Source organism: Diuraphis noxia, unplaced genomic scaffold (assembly GCF_037042655.1).
Source record: "Diuraphis noxia isolate RWA-SAM2 unplaced genomic scaffold, SU_Dnox_SAM2 contig0001, whole genome shotgun sequence".
Taxonomy (NCBI): Eukaryota; Metazoa; Arthropoda; class Insecta; order Hemiptera; family Aphididae; genus Diuraphis; species Diuraphis noxia.
This window is the reverse complement of record NW_028301711.1, coordinates 64,400,367-64,422,257: the sequence shown is the minus strand read 5'-3', so window position 1 is coordinate 64,422,257 and position 21,891 is coordinate 64,400,367. Positions and strand designations below refer to the sequence as shown.

The window sequence follows — 21,891 nt, the reverse complement described above, 5'->3', positions numbered from 1 at the left end:
GTTTTCGGTCATTGAGACCATACCGCCAAACAAATTTCTCTCCATCTATCTCTATTTTCTGCCACTACTCTCCATGGCATCTCTGGTTCAATGTTTTCCACGTCCCTTTTTACACAGTCTTCCCAGCGTAACCTAAGGGTCTCCTACCGACCGGGTTCTCTTCGATTGTTGTTCTGACTATGGATCCTACTTTCCGCCATGCATGTCCTGCCCAGGTTAATCTTCTTTTCTTGATTTCATTCGCGATGTTCGGTCTCTGGAACAGCTCTTCGAGTTCTTTATTATGACGTTTACGCCATTCACTTGTATTTGTGTCAAAGCATGGGCCGTAGATTTTCCGTAAGATTCTCCTTTCAAATACTTTTAGTCTGGTTTCTTCTGCTTTCCTAAGTGGCCATGTTTCCGCGGCATACAGTACTATGGGTCGTATCAGGGTCATGTACATTTGTATCTTCAGGTTTGTCGATAATGTTCTTGAACTCAGTACTTTTCCAAAACCAAAAAAACTTTTGTTGCCTTTTTGTAAGGTAAGGTAGGATTGGAGATAAAAGACGAAAATAATCAATATAATACCAAATATTAGTTATTTTTTACGAATAGTACCTATCAAACATTCAAACGGGCAACGACAAAGAAATACAAGTAAGTAAGTACATATAATTATAATGATTTATATTATGATATTATTATAATACATATTTAATTCGCAATTTTTCTTATAAGCGCTTAAATTTCAAATTTTTACGAAATATGTCAAAATCGTGAACATTTTCAAGTAATTTTGCAGTTAAAAATTCATAAGCATTTTTTTTATATACCTATAAGCTTAAAAACTTCAATACACAATCCATAAGTTTTTCTTCAAATAACTATAAAAAAACTTGCGCGTCATTTTAGAATTTTTTTTATAAAATTGTGTATAATAAACAACGATTTATCTTCAAACGATTTTAAATATTTGTTATTATTCTAAAATTTTAAGTCATAGAAACGTATAAACAATTTTGTATAAAGCTAAGAATTGAAAATTTGACACAAGGTTTTCGTTTTGCTTACAATAATTATATTAAATATAGCCCGTAGCCCGTAGGCATATTAGCATTCCATATATGAGCTCGGCGCACCTGTGTTAAAATCATCCACGATTGGCTTATTTAAAAATACCACCAAATATTTTTTGTTAATTTGTTATCACTATATTATCAATTACTTTATTATCAACTTTGTATATTTAGGTTTATTGTTATAAATAGATTTAGAATATTAAATATTAGATCCATTGACTATCACCTATTGTTTCGTGTATTTATTAGTTTTTTTTTTTTGTTTTTGTTTGGTTTTATGCCTGTATGGCTGTATGTTGGTGCCAATAATTTGTGAGTGCCTTTTGCCGTTGCATTGCACTAGTGTTGGCAGCACTTAGTTGTTATCGGCGGCGGCGATAGTGCTTACATCCATATTCGTTATTTTTTGATATGTTTTTCTTTTTAAATTATTCTCTTTTTCGTCCGTCATTAGGACAAGTCGACTAGTTTTTCCTGTCTTAGTGGTAATTACCCAGAAATTATATTATGTAACAGCCTTTTTTTTTGTGAGCAAAACTCGTGTATGGTGATCTTTTATATTGGTTATTTTTTTTTGCTGTGATCAACGCTGGTTTCTTGTTCCTATTGTCTGGTAATTATGGTTCGGCAACTCTAATTTGAATATTTTATTAATTTTGTGTTGTTAGCCTAGGGTTGTCACTTTACCAGAAATAGAGCAACTTTGACATTTTTGTGTCTGTTGGTCCAGCATTTGCGAATTGCACCTGGTTCCTTTGTTTTTGCTAGCTGTCTTGTGTCGGTACCATTTGTTCTATGTGGCCACTTAAGTGAATTATATATTTTTGTATTTGTGTGAGCTGCAGCTCAATATTTAATATTAGTAATTTAGTTACCTCATTGTTGTTATATTATTTGTACAAAGGCCACCTGAGGCGCCATTGATATTATTATATTGTTATAAGGGCCGTTTAAGGCAAGATTGATTATAACTATTATTTGTATAACTTACTATTATTATTGTCAATTGTTTTATTTATTTCTCCTTTTGGAGTCAACTTGGCTGTGATTTATTATTATTATAATATTATATTGTTTTGTATTGGACCAAGTGGTCATTTGTGCTATTTTATTCATATTTATATATATATACTTATTATTTTATTATTGAATGTTTTAATTATTGTTGATTATATTGCCAACCAGGCAGTTTATTTTATCATTTTTTATTCTTATTTATTTAATTATATTTTTCTTCATACAGTCCACTAAATCTTTTCTTTATATAGCGACAAGGCTCTTCCATTATTATTGCGGTCACCTTATGCGCCAAACACAGGCCCGGCGTTAGGGGGGGCGTGGGGGGGGGGGGGGGTGCAATACCCCCCACCAACGAATAACCCATTTATATAGTCGGCATATATAGCCATACGCTGAATAAAATTAAATAGTCGGCAAAAATTTGAACTATAGAACTAGATTGCGCTAGCCGCTAGTTGGTATTACAAAAACATTTTTCGTGTACGGCTACGGCTAAAATTCCCGAATCATAGGGCAACGAATGTATTTATAGCCGTAGTCGGAATATACGTACGTCGTTATCTTAGTCTTAGATATTTGATTTGATTTATTGATTATTGTGTGATCGACGATCGTACTTCACTGCTACAATAGTACAATATATTATAATTGATAGTAAATAATAAAGATTGTCTACAATTTATTGCCTATTGCTATTCTGTACTTCTGTAGTTCTGTGACGACTGTGAGAGTGTTATACCGAGTTAACTTAACACAGTTTATTTATTCGTTTGTGTTTTATTAATTTGTTCGTTATGAATTGCACAAATACGATAAAAAGAAAACGAACGAAATTAGAATGTTTGGCATGTGGAAGTATATTTGATGATGATTATAGAAAGAAACATGAAACTAAACAACATGAGGGTAAAAGAGTTTTAGTGAAGCATGTTGGAGCCCCAGAAAATCCATTTATAGCTGCAGCTAGGCTAAAGCAAGTGACAGAATCGGTAAGTGTTAACTTTTTCATTGTAAAAAAAAAAAAATAATAAAATTTTTAAATATAAAAATCTGCTTAGATATTTTTTGTGTAATTGTGTTTATAACATAATAGTGACTCGTTCAAATTTTTTTTAAAGGATTCGCTTCAAACTACAGAATTACACTTGGAAGAAATTATCACCGAGGATAGAACACATATTTTGGATCCTGTAGTAATTACTTTTATTATAATAATTTTTATACTCTCATGTTATTTAAAATTACAAGTTTAAATTATATATTTTATTATAATTGCTTACATCAGAATGAATTTCAAGTTGAAAAATCAGTTGTAAATGACAATAATATCAGTGAAAATAAGCATGCAGGAACACCAGAAAATCCGTTTACAACAAACATTAAGGGGGACAAGGAAGAAACCTCTACGCGGTGTCCCCTAGTAACGGTGTTCCCAAACACCGGCTAATTCTTCCAAACCCAGGCGCGACCTATCTCTCAGTATAATAACAATGTCTGGCGGTCATAAAAAACCGCGCCTAAAACGGCCCTTATCAGGGCCAGCATTGACGATTGTATCGATAAACATCGAAGGTATTACGAGAGTAAAGGAAGAACTTATATCTACCATTTTTAAATCAACATCATGCGATATTATGTGCGTCCAAGAGACCCATCGAGACCAGACTCTTAATGCACCAAGTATATCTGGAATGAAACTAGCAGCGATAAGGCACCATAGAAAACACGGTAGTGCCATCTTCACAAAACCTAATATGATCATCCAGTCAGTTAAAATATACGAACAAAACGACATCGAATTTATCACAGTGCACTTACCGAACATCTCAGTCTCTTCAATATATAAACCATATATAAATTCTCCTTTCATAGCCCCTAGTCTTAAATCCGAAGACAGCCTACAACATAAACCTAACATAGTCATAGGTGATTTCAACAGCCAACGTTCAAGCTGGGGCTATAAGGAGACAAACGATGATGGCGAAGCAGTAGAAATCTGGGCACAAGGCGAAGATATGGTACTGATTCACGATAACAAATTACCTCCATCCTTCAACAGCGGTCGATGGAAGAAAGGATATAACCCTGACCTTATATTTGTCAGTGATTCTATCAGTCAACTATGTACCAAAAAGATGGGAGACCCCATTCCAAACACACAACATAGGCCCATAATTTGCCAGATTGAGGCTGCAGTGAGACCTAATATTGTCCCATTCCAAAGGAGATACAACTTCATGAAAGCAAAGTGGAACCTTTTCTCAGAAGATCTCGATTCAAGTATAGAAAATCTCGAACCACTACTGGAACACTATGAATCCTTTGTAGAAAAAGTAAAATACATATCCCGGAAACACATACCAAGAGGATGTAGGACACATCATATACCTGGACTATCAAGTGAAATCATGGACAATTACAACACATATATCAACCTGTTTGAAAATAATCCCTTCGAAGAACAAACCAGAAATAAAGGGGAAGAGCTCACGAATGCCATTGCACAGGAAAAAAGGAATAAATGGCATGAGCTTTTAAATAAAACAGACATGAAACATAGTAGTAAAAAGGCATGGGGCCTAATTAAAAGATTAAACAGTGATCCTACTAGCGCGAAAGGACTGTCTAACGTCACTCCCGATCAAATCGCACACCAATTACTACTAAATGGTAAACCCCAAAGACTTAAACAAGAAGATAAACCTAATAAAAGAATAATACGAAACAAAGAAAAAGAAGGAAACCACCTCAGCCGGCCTTTCGAAGAGGATGAATTGAACATAGCTATAGAGACAATGAAACTTAGGAAAGCAGCTGGACTAGATAATATTTTTGTCGAACAGATCCGCAATTTTGGGCCGAAAGCCAAACGTTGGATACTCGCTCTATATAACGAAATAAGAAACCGGAAAAACATACCGAAAATATGGAGGAAAACAAAAATTATAGCCTTATTAAAACCAGGGAAAGATACGGATGATCCAAAGAACTATCGCCCAATATCCCTTCTGTGCCACACGTACAAACTTTTCGAGAGAATGCTGCTTAACCGCCTAGTCCCCTTCGTAGACAGCACACTAATTAAAGAACAAGCTGGTTTCCGCCCAGGAAAATCATGTACAGGACAGATACTCAACCTGACCCAAACAATCGAGAACGGTTTCGAGAACAAGAAAGTCACAGGCGTGGCGCTCATAGATCTAACGGCAGCATACGACACGGTGAACCACAGACTAATGTTAAAGAAACTATATGATATTATCCTGGATTACGAGTTTGTAAGAGTTTTCGAAGCCCTTTTAGGCAACAGAAGATTTTTCGTAAATCACCAAGGCAAGAATAGTAAGTGGAGAATCTCCAGAAATGGTCTCCCTCAAGGAAGCGTGCTAACCCCCACTATGTTTAACATTTATACCAACGATCAACCAATATCCACAGATAGCGACGTAAAACATTATATTTACGCAGACGACACAGCAATCACCGTACAACACGATCAGTTTGAAAATGTAGAGGAAAAACTATCGACTACTTTGGACATTCTCGGAAAATACTATAGACGCAATTACCTAAAACCCAATCCAAGCAAAACACAAGTATGTGCTTTCCACCTAAGGAATCGATGTGCCAACCGTATCCTTAACGTTTACTGGAATGAGACGAAAATCACTAATACACAGTGTCCAAAATATCTCGGAATAACACTAGACCGATCTCTCAGCTACAGATTCCATTGCGAAAACACCAAACATAAAATAATGACAAGAAATGGCATATTGCGGAAGCTCAGTGGCTCCACATGGGGCTGTAATCCCCACGTCCTAAGAACTACGGCATTAGCCTTATGTTTTTCAGCGGGAGAATATGCCAGTCCAGTATGGGGTAGGTCAGCACATACTAAAAAGGTCGATGTCGCACTAAACGAGTCCTGCCGACTCATAACTGGTTGCCTAAAAAATACGCCGGTAGAACAATTATATATACTTTCAGGAATAGCCCCTCCGCCAATAAGAAGATCCACGCAAGCAGACTGGGAGAGAACGAAAATAACAGCAGATCCACGACACCCTATGTACGGTATAACTCCACAACTCCCTCGCCTTAAATCCAGGAAGAGTTTCATGAACCATACAAAAGCCATCTCATCAACACATCCTGAAGTAGAAAGAACGACCAGATGGAGAAATGAGATAAGCAGTACCTCCAGCTGGGTTCCGAACGAGTCGCTCCCATCTGGTCATAATGAAACATGGTCGGTTTGGTGAACACTAAACAGACTTAGGACAGGAATTGGACGAACGAAAGACAATCTAATAAAATGGGGATTGCTAGATAGCACAGACACCTTGTGCATATGTGGAGAAGTACAGACAATGCAACACATTATCACATGCACAGCTTGCTCCCAAACCTGCACCACAGAAGACATTCACAAAGGCACAAGCCAAGGAATTAACGTAGCCCGCATCTGGGCAGAAATAATATAAATCCACCATTAACGTACCTTTCTATTTTACCTTATTTATTAATATTGTGAATGTTTATTTTAAAGTTAATTTTATTTATTTATTTGTTTATTTTATGCTATACAACTTATATCATTATTATTATTACTGTTACACTATGCGCCTGACACGAATAAAAAAAAAAAAACAAACATTAAACAAAAGCAAGTAACAGAATCGGTAAGCATTAACATTTTTATTGTTAAAAATAAAATATTACACTCTAAACTTATTGATTGTAAAAATATGATTTGAGTGGTTTTGTAATTTTATAACATAAAAGTGACTCATTCAAATTTTTTTTTAAGGATTTGCTTCAAACTACAGAATTACACTGTGATGAAATTATCACCGAGGATAGAAAACATATTTTGGAGCCTCTAGTAATTACTTTTATTATAATAATTTTTATACTCCCATGTTATTTAAAATTACAAGTTTAAATTATATATTTTATTATAATTGCTTACATCAGAATGAATTTCAAGTTGAAAAATCAGTTGTAAATGAGAATAATATCAGTGAAAATAAGCATGCAGGAACACCAGAAAATCCTTTTACAACAAACATTAAGCAAAAGCAAGTAACAGAATCGGTAAGCATTAACATTTTTATTGTTAAAAATAAAATATTGCACTCTAAACTTATTGATTGTAAAAATATGATTTGAGTGGTTTTGTATTTATAACATAATAGTGACTCATTCAAATTTTTTTTTAAGGATTTGCTTCAAACTACAGAATTACACTTTGATGAAATTATCACCGAGGATAGGAAACATATTTTGGAGCCTCTAGTAATTACTTTTATTATAATAATTTTTATACTCCCATGTTATTTAAAATTACAAGTTTAAATTATGTATTTTATTATAATTGTTTATATTAGAATACATTTGATGATGTAAATGATAATAATAGCAGTGAAAATAAAAACTTTGATGGTGAAGATGCAGGTTAGTAAAAATCATTAAGTAGTAACATAAGTAGTGCATAATAAAACTATAAAAGTGGACCTTTTGATTAAAAAAACATGCATGTACCATAATGGTGTTGGTATATAAACATTATAGAACTTATAGATACTAATCGGATAAATTTAAAATCTTTTTATTATTAATTATTAAGTGTATATATTTTGTTATAATTAAAAAATGTAATAAAGAATTATTTCATAATATTTTCAAATATAATATTACATGTAATGTAATACAATATAATATTTATTATGTTATTCTTAGGAGAGAAATTCTTTGTTGGTAAAGAAGACAATTATGATTGGATAGCTTGTGCAGGAATGCTTGAAACAATTATTAACAGCTTTCAAGAATGTAATGCTTTATTAACAAAACTTAAGACAGAAATATCTCCAAACCCTATATCTTTTTTAGTTAATACATCTGAGATTGTGTCTTCTTTAAGGATAAAATCAGAAAAGTATATAGAAATTACAGAAAAAGTTATAAATAATTTATTAAAGCCTTTACCAGAAAGAGAGAATGATAATATTATAGATCATTTTCTTGAACATGATCCTGGAAAGAGAAAACGAGTTGAATCGTTATCACAAAGAAAGTATCTTCTTAGTCTAGGACCCTGTCAACCTAAGCTAGCCAAATACCCTAAGAATTCCGATATTTCACCAAAAAAGCAAAATCAGTTCACTTCAGTATGGTTTACTGAATATCCTCATTTGGAATATAGTATAGTAAACGATGCTGTTTATTGTTTTATTTGCACATTATTTCCTAAAGGTCCAAATAGGCAATTTGCTGATCCAGCTTGGGTTGAAAATGGTGTTAGAGCCTGGAGTAAAATGAAAAGCCGAGGTAAGCAAAAACCTGGAAAATTAACTCAACATTTTACTTCGTTATCTCATAAATCTGCATTAGATGATTTTAGCAACTTTTTAAATAGTTCTAATCATATTGACTGCTTGTTGAATAAATCAAATCGTTTTCAAGCAATTGAGCTGGACCATAAAAAACGTTTTCATCAGGACATTTTATGTATGTTATTTGATATAACTCGTACTCTAGCTCGACAAGGTTTGGCATATAGAGGAGACGGAGATGAACAAAATAGTAATTTTAATCAAATTGTTTTGCTATTATCTCGGCATTCACCGGTGATGAAAAGATGGTTGGAGGAAAAATCGTTTCGAAATCATAAAACTACATACCTTAGTCATGATTCTCAAAACGAATTTATTAAGTTATTAGCTGATGATGTAAAGAAAACAATTATAAAAGATGTCACACATGCTGGTATATACTCTGTTATGGCAGATACTACCCCGGATATTTCACGAAGTGATCAATTGTCAGTTTGTGTACGTTACATAGATTCATTAGGGGATGTATCAGAAAGGCTATTAGATGTATGCCAGGCAAAAGATAAAACTGGATTAGGTGTTGCGGAAAAAATTTATGAAGTTTTGGTTGAAAATAGTTTACCTGTAGATAATATTGCTTTTCAATCTTATGATTATGCTAGTAGTATGTCAGGTAGAATAAATGGAACACAACAAAAATTATCAGAACTAGCTGGCCATATGATTCCTTTCATACCATGTCAAGCTCATAGATTAAACACCTTTCTTGAGCATAGTTGTGATGCTAGTATTTTAATATGCGATCTTTTTTCTACACTTGAAAATCTATACGTTTTTTTCTCGGCTAGCACCAAAAGACACATTCACCTTAAGTCAAAATTAGCCACCATAGAAAATTCATTACAACTCCGTAATCTTTCAAAAACTAGATGGACAGCGCGTGCGGAATCTATAAAAGCTGTGTGGGTTTCATTTGAAATAATAATTGAAACTTTACAGGAGATAATTAATTTGCATAACATGGACAAAAATACACGAAATCAAGCACTAGGACTTGTAAAAAAACTTCTTTCATTTGACTTCGTTGTTTCCTTATTTTTCATGAAAAATATAATGTACAAGACCAAAATATTAACGGAAAAACTTGAAGCTACTGAATTGAACATACTTGATGCTTTAATGTTGATTGATTATTCAATAAGTAGCTTAAATGAAATGAACAGCGATGATACAGCAACGAACAACCTAGTAAGCAGTGCAATAACATTTTCTGAACAGTTAGGTATTGATCCAGTGTCAGATTTTAATCGCCATCATCGAAAAAGACTTTTGCCAAAAAGAATTGACCAAAATCCAAACACACAGTGTTCGATTGATTTACCTACCTACTTTTTATCGAGTAGAATTTAAAAAAGTTCTAAATACTTTGATTGTTTTATTGAATGAACATCTAAAAAAATCTTTGGTGACATTTGAACCAATGATTACTTTGTTTAAAATGCCATGGAAACAAATTTGTTCAACAGAAAATGTAAAAAAAGTAATCGAACTATTTCCACCGGGATGCAAAGATTTTAAAATTAATGACTATGACGGAGTGATTGCCGAATTGAAAGTTTTAGATCATCAGTGTAACGTGAAAAAATTGGATAGCTTGACAAAAATATTTAAATTATCTGAAGATTGTAAAACTTGTTTGCCAACTGCAAACAAGCTATGCAGGCTAGTACTTAGAGCTCCCGTAAGTACTGCGTCAAACGAACGCGCTTTCAGTAAACTGAAAATCGTTAAAAACTATTTACGATCGACTATGGGAGCAGATCGTCTTCAACATTTAATGTTACTTTATAGTAACAAAGATATTTTGGATTGTATAGATTTAAAAAGTTCAGTGAAATCATGGTCACTATTAAAGGAAAGAAGGATTAAAATTTAATTTATTCAATTACCTACCTATTTATAATGTTGAAGTTGTTGTATTTTTATATAATACGATATTATAATTTGTATTATATTGTTTAACTTTGTTAATATCCAATAAATTATTAAGACACCAATTATTGACTATCTTTTACACACGCGTTATATTACAAATTTTGCGTTTAGTATGTATTTCACTCTAGTATCTATTGTTTTTAAAATTAGAGTAAATTGATCAATAATTTAATTTAATCAAATAATAAAATGGATTATTTTGAACGCAAAAATTTGCCATGTTATTTGCGTGTAAGACAGTCGACCAAGACAACACTTGTGGTTCATGTTTATAAATGTAGTCGGCAAATTCGTATATTTATACCCCCCCATCAATATTTGCTAGCGCCGGCCCTGGCCATGTATAGATTTATTATATCTACAATATTTTTAACAGGCATTAACGTGAAATATTAACAATAACTAATACCAGCAGTTAAGAGAGATTTAATGAAAATGGTCCCAAGTTTCAACACTTCCCTAATTATAATCATTTTTAAATTAATTACTTTCATTATCAATATGAGGTCTAATTGATATAGGTTCGGCTTCTAATATGGAATGATCGCCTGCAGCTAAATGTTCTAGATCGTCACACTACAATAAAATAGGATTTTACATTATAATAAACGCATGTACTTTTTTTGTGGAATATCACTATTTCAACCATTATAATTCATATTTTAATACTTGATCGTCTGGAAATGAATCAGGACAAGTTGTGCCTTCTACATATTCAAAACCCATTAGACCGAGAACTTTGTTTTCTCTGTCGGTCAACTCTGGAATGGTTATTACCTTATTGCCAGTCAGTCTTTTGGCATTTCGGAGAGCAGAATGTTGTTTAGACACTTTAGTTTTCAGGTCCCTCCATGACTATAATATAAAAAAAACCATTTAAAAACATATAGCATAATTTATACAATACAGCATAAAAACTATGGACACAATCTTATGATTTACATTTTTCTATAAGAGAAAACCTTACAAGTTACAATATAATTTAAATGAATACTAACCTCTTTCCACGATTTCACGTCATTTTCCTTAACCCCCGGGTTTCGCAAGTTATTCAAATTTACAACCAAATCATCCCATGAACCTCTCAAGTCATCCCTCCCGTGAACAGAATTAAATTTTCCTGTGGCTACATGTGGATGCTGGACCATGTAGTCAACTAAAAAAGATAGTTGTTTTTCATTCCTTCTTCCCTGCCTTGATCTTTTGCAGTTCTGAACTTGGCTGCTGTGTGACAATAAATAATTCAATATTTATGAACAATGGAAATTAATACATTAAACAAATAACTAAACGATTATTTACCTGCTTTGGGTATTTATGGTATCCATTTGAGTTGGTAAATATTTACAATTTTAGTTATAAAATGAAAAACGTTTAAGACAATAAGTTTCATTTGTTTCAAATTTCAATTTATAAAATATAAATTATATTAATATATTAATATTCAAATCACGAATTAAAATATACTGGATACCCAACGACCTATATTAACAACTATTTTTCATGGACCCAAACTGACTTGTAAGAACAGCTGTTGCAAACTACACCTAGCGATTGTTATCATATTAGTGGCAACTTTTACAAAATAATTTACCGCCAAATTTGTAAATATTTGGAATTAAATAAATTACCACTACAAAATATATTCGTCAATTGGACATATTAATTACTATCATTGGACATTGTTCATAACCAGGAATTAAAATAGACGTCTATCTTAATTCGTGTTTATAACTGTAATAGATTTCCCATTATTCATTAATTCAATAATATTTTTTTCTTTAAAACAAAAATGAGTTGTTGTGTTCCATTTTGTGATTCTAAAAGAAAAAAAAGTACTTTTGGTGTGCCTAAAGATTTAGATTTATGGAGAGTTTGGAATGAAGCTTTAGGTTTTACATTAAAATCTAAATCCCGGATTTGTGAAAATCATTTTAAGCCTCAGGATATAACAAGAGAATGGATATCGGGCCAGGGATCTAATAAATATACGGTATATTTTTAATTGGTTTTCAAATAATTATTGTGTCATGTTATGTGAAATTTCTATAAAAAAAAAAAAAAACTATAAAATACTTTTAAGATATGTCTAAAACAACCAAGACTTAAAAATGGAGCTGTCCCACCAAAAGTGTTACAATTTCAGCAAATAGTCGAAAACAATATTGAACCAAATATAAGTCTGGATATAATGAAGCCTACAAGTACAATTTCTGACATAAATTATGTACCATTAAACAAAATTCAAAAGGTTTTTATTAATATTAAATTTTTTATTTATAATTCATGATGTGTAGGTAATAATAATTAATGATGAATGTTGTAGATCACTAATCATGTTAACGTTGAAAATGATCACTGCTATTCCAAGAATATCACAGTAAATAGATGATTAAATGTGCATTTTTCCTTTTACTACCTATTAGTTAATACTATATAGGTAGTAGTTACTTACCTTCCACTTAATACTTTATCAATCTATTTTGTGATTTTGTCATAGTAGAATATTGAATTATTAAAATGGTGCCTATTAATTATTATATTGTAGATTACAGTAATAAGGAAATCTGGAAATGCTTGAATGTTTTAAATTAATCATTCGAAAAAAATCATCATATTATTTGTTATTTATGCATAATATTTTAAATTTTGAATAGTCAATCCATTAGTATACATTTAATTCCCTTGGAGCGCTAGTGCTCCTTTGCACATTGAAAGTCAGTTTATGAGCGGCTTATCATGTGTTGTTGGGTATCCAGTATATTTTAATTCGTGATTCAAATATTGAAAATCAGTTAATGATAACGATACCGGAGGTGATAAAACCAGATGTTTAGAATCTGAGGTTTTCATTGGCTACATTTTACAATATCCCGTTGTATAATATTATTTCATATCGAAAATTCGATAACCTTTTATGTATCAATGTTTGTCGATAAAGAGTTTTATAGAATCGCAACTTTGATAACGATTTTCGATACATTTAGGGATACTCGTTAACGAATTCTTATCGATATTATTCGATACATTATTATCGACTTACAGAATCGATCTACTGTTAAGCTTATATAGAGAAATTGTAATATAAAAATAATACGCGGCCCTTCTGGCACGACAAAATAACAATAAATAAATAATAATAAATTAAGTCCTTTTGGCTAAACAATATAATATAATAATCTGGCCTAACAGAATATAAGTGATTATAGATGCTCGGCCCTTATGGCACGAACAAACCAAATAATAATAACAATAAATCAAGCCCTTATGGCGCTAAGCAAGATAAATATACAATTATAAATGTGCAGCCCTTATGGTTGACAAATAAATATATAATATTTTGACCCTTCTGGCCCAACAGAGTAAAAATAAGTTTAATAATTAAATAAATAGTAGTAATAAGAAAAACTCACTATTTGTGGAGCGCAGACTGGCTGGTCCTGTGCTAAATAATATAAAATAATACACGACGGCAATAACAACAAATTAACAATAATATAATAATATACTACACGAGTACGCTACGAGACAAAAAGTCACGGCGCGCGGCGGCCGTGTTAATTATATTACGTAGCCGACGCGGCGGCATGCGATAACTCGCTGTGTAATCTACATATATTATATAATTCACGCGGACAATTACTACCAAAATAAAACAATATAACAATAACAAATATGTGCTGTGTGTGCGTGTGTGCGACCAGCTATTCTCCGTGACCGATATATTAGTTTACGTTTATTTATAATTAAGCTGGGGCGGCAACATTCTCTCCCGCGTTGAAAATTTATTTTTCAACTACCTCTTCGTCCGCATCTATATTTAGGTCTTTGTTGGGAGTCGGCATAGTTTAACTATGCCTTCAAACTTTGAATGCTTATAAAAAAAAAATTGTGATTATGAATTTATTTTATTTTTCAACTGCCATTGTAACAATATGTTAAGAGCCTTGTATTCAATTTTCAAGCTTTTCTGCCTAACAAATAAATTTTTATACATATTAATTTTAAAAAAACTAATAATGATTGAAAATTGCAAATACCTATGAATAGTTCAACTTCAGTCGAACATTTTTGAAAATTGCATGGTGGAGATAGAATATACTTATATAAACATTCGGTGAAAATTTCATGTATTTATGGTCATTTGTTTTAAAATTACATCAAAAACCAAAATCGATTTTGTCGAAAAATGAGTGTGCGTAAAATTTCCCGTTTTTCCCTTAATTTTTAGTTTGTTTTTTTTCGATTATTCAGAAAAGTATTAAGAATTTTTTACTTTTGACCCTCCAAAATTAACTTTATTATTATTTGAAATTACAAGGTTTCTAACATAAACTAGATCGTAATTTACTTAACGAAAATATTTATATTTAAACATTTTTTAAAAAATCAGCCATTTGACTTAAATAAGTGTTTTTACCATATAAATTTTTCTAAAAATCAGATTTACAAATTGGCTATATTGAATATTTCGAAAAAAATGTTTATCAATTTTTAAGTTTTTTATTTTCAGTATTAAAAAATAAAAAATAAAAAAGCGGGTAAGTCGTGTAGGTCGATCTGCTGTACAGTAGGTTACAAGTGGGTTACTGTAATGGATGGAATTAAATTTGAATCCAATGATATTATATCATTGTATACGAAAAACGATTCTGAGCGAAGACGATTTATCTGTCTAGGATATATTATAGATTATTAAAAATTTTCAAATCTTAGATTTAAAAAGAAAAATTTTTATGAATTTCTAGTTTGAAATAATTTGCGAATTTTCGTGATTTTTACATATGTTGTCAAAATTCAAACTTTGAATGCTTGTAAAAAAAAACTGTGACTACGCATTTCTTTTATTTTTCAATTTCTTTTGTAAAAATATATTATGAGCCTTGTATTAAATTTTCAAATCTTAGATATAAAAGGAAAATTTTTTATGAATTTCTAGCTTAAAATAATTTCTGAATTTTCGTGATTTTTACATAATATGTTGTCAAAACTCAAACTTTGAATGCTTAAAAAAAAAAAATGTGGCAATGTATTCCTTTTATTTTGCAACTGCTATTGTAAAAATATGTTAGGAGCCTTGTATTAAATTTTCAAATCTTAGAATTAAAAAGGAAAACTTTTATGAATTTCTATCTAAGATAATTTGAACATTGCCGTAATTTTTACGTACTTAGTCAAAATTTGAACTTTAAATGCTTATAAAAAAAAAATTGTGACTATATATTTCTTTTATTTTTCAATTGCTATTGTGAAATTATATAATGAGCCTTGTACCTAGTAGTGCAACAGACGACTGTAAGGATAGAAATGAACATAAAATGTTTAATTATAAATTATAATGATATAAGAACTAATAACAAAAAAAAAAACAACAATGTATAAATACCAAATAGCAAATACTATTATTAACAGTTGTATTATGGATTATTAAATATTTAAAAATAGAAGTCGAAAATAATATTATTCAAACACATTATGCTTTATTATATTATTATCGTCCATACATGTTAAAATAGAAACTTTGAAACGCAAATTAATAAATATCTCATATTATTTTATTATAAAATCAAAAATATACAGTTCTAGAATTATTTTAAATATTTTGTTAAACTTATTGATAATAGACCGTAAAGGTAGTTTGGCTCGGATAAATTTATGAAGTGAACAGATAATTATTTTATTTAAAAAACTCAATTTAAAAGGGCATTAAAAATAAATTATTAACTTACAAGAAAGGCAAAATATTTTACGATTTTATTCGTATGATAAACACTAAAAATGTTTTAAAAGAACTGTTTACACGTAAACTATTATGGTATGTAGTTCCGAGGTACCATATTATTGATATTGCAATTTTAGTTAATCACAATGATATATCATTACATTTTAATATATGTAACTAAATAATTATTATACTTTAATGTATCATATTAATTCCCGTATATAATAGTAAGTAGAATTTACATATAAAATAAATGATCTATGAATAATAAACATATTATGTACATGATTTTATCATAACACTAAATTATTCACTGATATAATATAAAGTATTTTATTATGAACATCTTTAACTTACGGATTTCGGTCCGGTTCAATTCGGACGATATGGTGGGACTGGGTCCTATTTTTGGAATTCGCCAGAGGGGAGGGTTTGACTTACAAATTCCGGAAATCAACTTACAAATGCTGACAAATGAAGATCTTTAACTTACAATCGGTCCGGTTCAATTCGGACAATATGGGGGGGGGGGGGGCTGGGTATGATTTTCTAGGTCTACACATGTCTTAGTTAGGTCCAACTTACAAATTCCGGAAATCAACTTACAAATACTTACAAATGAAGATCTTTAACTTACAATCGGTCCGGTTAAATTTTTTCAATATGGGGGGGCTAACTTCACACACGTTTTAGTTTATCCATTTCAACTGAATCACATCGAAAAAGCACTAACAATATTTTCTTTAAAAGCTGTTTGTTTAGGTGGACCCAGTGAAATAAATTACCCAGGTGAATTACAGGTTACACTATGTTATTTATTATAATAATAGTTTTCTTTTAACACATTAGTTGTAATAATTATTGCATTGTAATTCATTTTTTCATTTTTTTTTTTTTTATAAAATAATGATTTTAAATTATTTTGTTAAGGAATAACCGAATAATTGATAAAAATGGATTTATAAATTCAAATAAAGTTTGGCATCATTTGAAATGTAATTTACTGACAGACCGTAATAGAAAGAGATGTGTTCTGTGTGAAAATATTTGTTAATATATTTAGATTAAAAAAACACAGATATGATTTATCTAAAACCAAACTTAATCCATATAATATATCAAAAGTACTTACATCAAATAAAAGAAGTTATTGTGGTATTTTAAAACAAAAAAACTATATCAGGAATCAAAATATAAGGTACCAATCTATAATGCTGTTGATGCATATTTAAAAATGTTAAAAAAAAGTATAATATTGGTATACAAATATACTTATATAGTTATATACAATATTTTAAATTCAATAAAGTTGAGATTTTAATTTAATTTAATTTCTTTACTATTTGAGGTATAAATCAAGAATTCTCAACCTTTGTCAAAAACTTGGAGATTTACAAGAGCGGATGGGAAAAATAGAAATTAAAACTTTTGAGTGTATTCTACAAAATAGTAAATTTAATGACTCACAAAAATCTATTATTAATGAAATTTATATATCAAGTATTATTTCAAACTCTAAAAATAGAAAATACTCTGAGAATTGGATTTTGTAGTTATGCATTCTTTTTCGTATTAGGTATAAAGCCGTTCCTTTGAGTAAGTATTAAAAAGAAGAGATTATATGGATGTATTTTTCATTTTTATTAGATCACCGTCTGCATATGAATTCCTAAGAACACAGCAAATTCTTCCATTGCCTTGTTTTCGTACTGTAAGAAGATGCCTTTCACAGGTCAAATCAGAATGTGGGTTTGATTAGAAATTTTTTCAATTATTAAAAAAAAAATTTCTATTTTAAGCAATGAACAAAAACACGGAATGCTTTTATTTGACGAAATTATGCTTCATGTTTAGAATGAAGCATAAATTATCAAATTATCATTCATGTTAACTCAAGTACTCTGACATACTCTGGGTTAGAAAATATTATCCACAAGACCAAAATACAAGTTTAAAAGCAAATCATGGTCTTGTGTTTATATTTCAAAGTCTATCAGCAAATTTTTGTCAACCAATTGGGGTATTTGCTTAAAAAGGAACTGTTTCAGGTTTAAAATTATATCCTATGATAATATGTTTGTGTCACAGACTAAGATATCTTAGTCCGTGGTTTGTGTATTATATTATTGAACTTAAAATTTGTTTGTGTAAACTAGTATGTCTAGTATCTAGGTATGTGTTTGTGAAAAGGTGTTTTCCTTCATGTATAGATTTTATTAATTTAAGTAGATTGTTTTATTGTGTGTAACTACTAACTTTAATAGGAACTTATATTTCACTAGTTACTATAAATATATTCATCAGACATCTATGTATTAACAGAAAGTTTTTGTATATGTGTAAGTGTTTTGTCCTCTTAATTATTATAGTATTTGAGTTTGGTATGTACATTTATATTTTATTTATTGACATTTAAGGAATTGGCTCAACTAGTTATCAAAGCTATTTCACTACTAGAAATAATTGGTGCTAAAGTTGATGGAATAGTATCAGATGGAGCTCAGACCAATCGTAAAATGTGGACTGAACTAGGTATTACTGGTGATAAATGTAAAGTTCAAAATTATGTTATTCACCCAATGGATGATACTAGAAAATATACATGTTTTCTGATGCTCCTCATTTGATCAAATGTGTTAGAAACAGACTTTACGACAAAAAAGTTCTCTGGGTAATACATTTTTAAAATACTATATTATTTTAAATTTCCTAATAATTATTGTTATTCCATAGGTTGATCCAAAAAAACCATATGTAAGTTGGTGGCATTACACTTAAACATTACAAAAAAATCCATGACCTTAATGTGTCACAAAATATGTCAATTCCTACTAGAATATTCCCAAAAATAACAGATCGTCATATAAATTTAGATAATTTTTCTAAAATGTCGGTAAAATTAGCAACACAGGTATACTTATCTGGGAAGTTTTCAATTATAAATATTAGTATATTACTAAAACAAGTTAACATTGTCATGTTGTAGGTCTTTAGCAATTCAATGGCATGTGGTATTAAATTTTACAGAGAAAACCAAAATATTGAATCCCTTAAAGACAGTGAGGAAACAGAAAAGTTTACATTAGTGTTAAATAATTTGTTCGATGCTCTTAACTGGAAATTCCCAAGTGAAGGAATAAGAAATAATAGTTCAGATTTTAAAGTATGTTTATATATTAAAAATGTATAAATATATATTTTTTTTAATTTCTTAATTTTAAACAGCATAAACTATATAGGGAGTTATTATTATTTTAATTTAAAGGTTTTAGAAGACAGTCTAAATTGGCTTGATGAATGGGAAAGTTATTTTGACAGTAAACATATTACACAAGATGAATTTTTGACTAGAAGTACGTCTGAAGGGCTCCGTGTAACAATTAAATCAACTCTTGAATTATCCAAATATTTATTAAATGATTGTGGTTTCAAATATGTTCTTACCAATAAAATGAACCAAGACCGTTTAGAGGTAATTCTAGGAAATATACTACTATTATAGCGTAATAAATCATTGATTTTATATTTACCATGGTTTTTAGCAATTTTTTGGAACTGTTAGACAAGCTACTGGCCCAAATGAGCATCCAACAACAAGGTTATAAATTTATTTATTTTATATTCCTCCAAGTTTATAAATTACTATCCATCTATTCTATCTTGAAGCCGCCCAAAACGGGTAATTGTCAAATTTTGGATTCTAATTCACCTAAAGTGACCTATAGTGATCTAAAAGAAATATTTAATGTAACACAGTCAGAAAGACAAGTAAAAATTAATATATTAAAAGAAAAATTAGTTACACTTGTACAAGAAGAAAATTGGGACCCTATAGATAATGTCTTATTACACGATCATAATTATAGTACTGAAATAAAGTCAACTGCTAAGGACTGTGTAATTTATTACATATGCGGATACTTAGGTATGTAGAACAGTAAAAAAATATACAAAATGTGATAAATGTTTTTGGCTTTAAAAGGTAAAATGATGTATTAATATTTAAAATCTAAATTTACATATCTAATAAAATATCAATCATATTCTTATAGGAACAGGTACACAACCACTGGCTTCACTTACAAATATAAAATCTAAGGGGTTTCTTGTGCATCCCAATTTTCAATTCTTTAAATTGATATCAGTCATTGAAGCAAGATTGAATAGATTTGTGACCACATCCAATGTTTTTAACAATACTGTTGATTATGTTATGGAAAATTATCCAGAAATGCTTAAATTTCAATGTTTTGAGTATAAATCTGAAATTATGACAGATATTGAACAAAATTACATTGTTATGAGAATGAAGCAGTATACTCTAACTCATAATAGAGAATTAAAGAAAAATAGCTCTAAAAAAAAAGCTCTCAAAACTTCAATCTTCATAATTAATAATTATGTTATATTTGAAATTATTAAATACAAAACCTATTAGTTAAATATGAATTAGAGTTTAATTGTAATATTATTGTAGGTATATTTAATTACCTATGTAGCAACATTCTAAAATTGAAAATGTAACAGGTAGTTACAGATGTTACAACTTACATCACAGAATGAAAGTAGAAATTATCCTGTGGACTGTGGTTAAAGCGTTACAAATTTAATTTAATTTGTCATAAGTTACAGATTTACATGGTACATTAGTATATTACCTGGTTATTATAGTACATATAATTTATAATAATTTGGATTTAAAAATATTCGTAATATTTTATAGTAAGCACTATATAAGCCCCCGAGTCTCACAGTAGCTACTTTATTTAATGTATAATACTATTTATTAATATAATATATTTTATAATATTAAATAGATTTATAGTACATATAATTGCTTAGTAGATGGCGTTAGTGTTGACAAGATCAAGTATCCCCGTACACCACCCACTCAATATCATTTCATGGACATGATTAAATGTTCGTGTCCAGTTCTGTATATCTTAGTCGTGATACAACGCTACCTATCGGCAGCTATCATAATTAAAATTGTAGTCGCCGAAAATCTCTATAGCATGGTCTATCTGCCTATTCTATAATCAATGGTAATACCATAGATTATAGAACCCATAGACCTAATACTCATAGACGGAACGTGGTTGTAATTCCGGTGTCCAAGCGTGAGGGCGCTGATCAACTGATCAAGGTAGTACACCGTACACCGCACATGCGCACAAGGCCTATCGTATTGTACAATAATTTTTAATTCTGTTGTGCCTGCGACTTATCAACACACACCGTACTATCATAGTATATTACTGTTATATTTCTGGTTCTGATTTGAAATTTTCAATTGTTTCAATGAGTGTTTTTTTACCTAATATTAAATTAGATATATAATGTACCTATTAATTATACAAATGTATTTTTACTTTTTTTCTTCCCCTTTACTGTCGAATGACGATCCTATTTATGTTTATATTCATTATATCATGATTTATACAAAAATATTATAACATATAATATCAATAGCATAATATCCAGCTTCTTCTCTAAGTGCTTCTTCTTTTTCAAGTTCTTCAACTTTCTATATTTATTATTATAAAATGTTCAGTTAGATAATATTAAATATACTATATAATATAGTTTGTCGTCCAAGAGCTGCTTTCTTCACCATTTTTATAAAAAGCATATATTAAACTTATTTTATACTAGGTACTACTTACAAATTACAATATAACTATTATAGTAATAATAGTAATATGGTCTAGCTGATTATAATCTATAAGTCTATTTGGCTTTGGTCTATGCA

The 21,891-nt window shown here is 30.1% G+C and overlaps 2 protein-coding genes across 2 annotated transcripts; one reads left to right on the top strand and one right to left on the bottom strand.

Annotated features, from left to right (window-relative positions):
- The first annotated feature begins 7,816 nt into the window (after nt 1-7,816).
- On the top strand, nt 7,817-9,832 carry LOC107169842 (zinc finger MYM-type protein 1-like). The gene has a single exon (XM_089230907.1). It carries the CDS (start codon nt 7,817-7,819, stop codon nt 9,830-9,832), a length of 2,016 nt encoding a protein of 671 aa, XP_089087033.1.
- A 1,233-nt stretch (nt 9,833-11,065) lies between these two features.
- Nucleotides 11,066-13,966, bottom strand: LOC149061275 (uncharacterized). The gene is made up of 3 exons (XM_089230906.1): nt 13,831-13,966; nt 11,416-11,641; nt 11,066-11,272 (listed from the first exon to the last, which is right to left on the bottom strand). Exons 2-3 carry the CDS (start codon nt 11,563-11,565, stop codon nt 11,066-11,068), a joined length of 357 nt encoding a protein of 118 aa, XP_089087032.1. The 5' UTR covers nt 11,566-11,641; nt 13,831-13,966.
- Nucleotides 13,967-21,891: the final 7,925 nt, after the last annotated feature.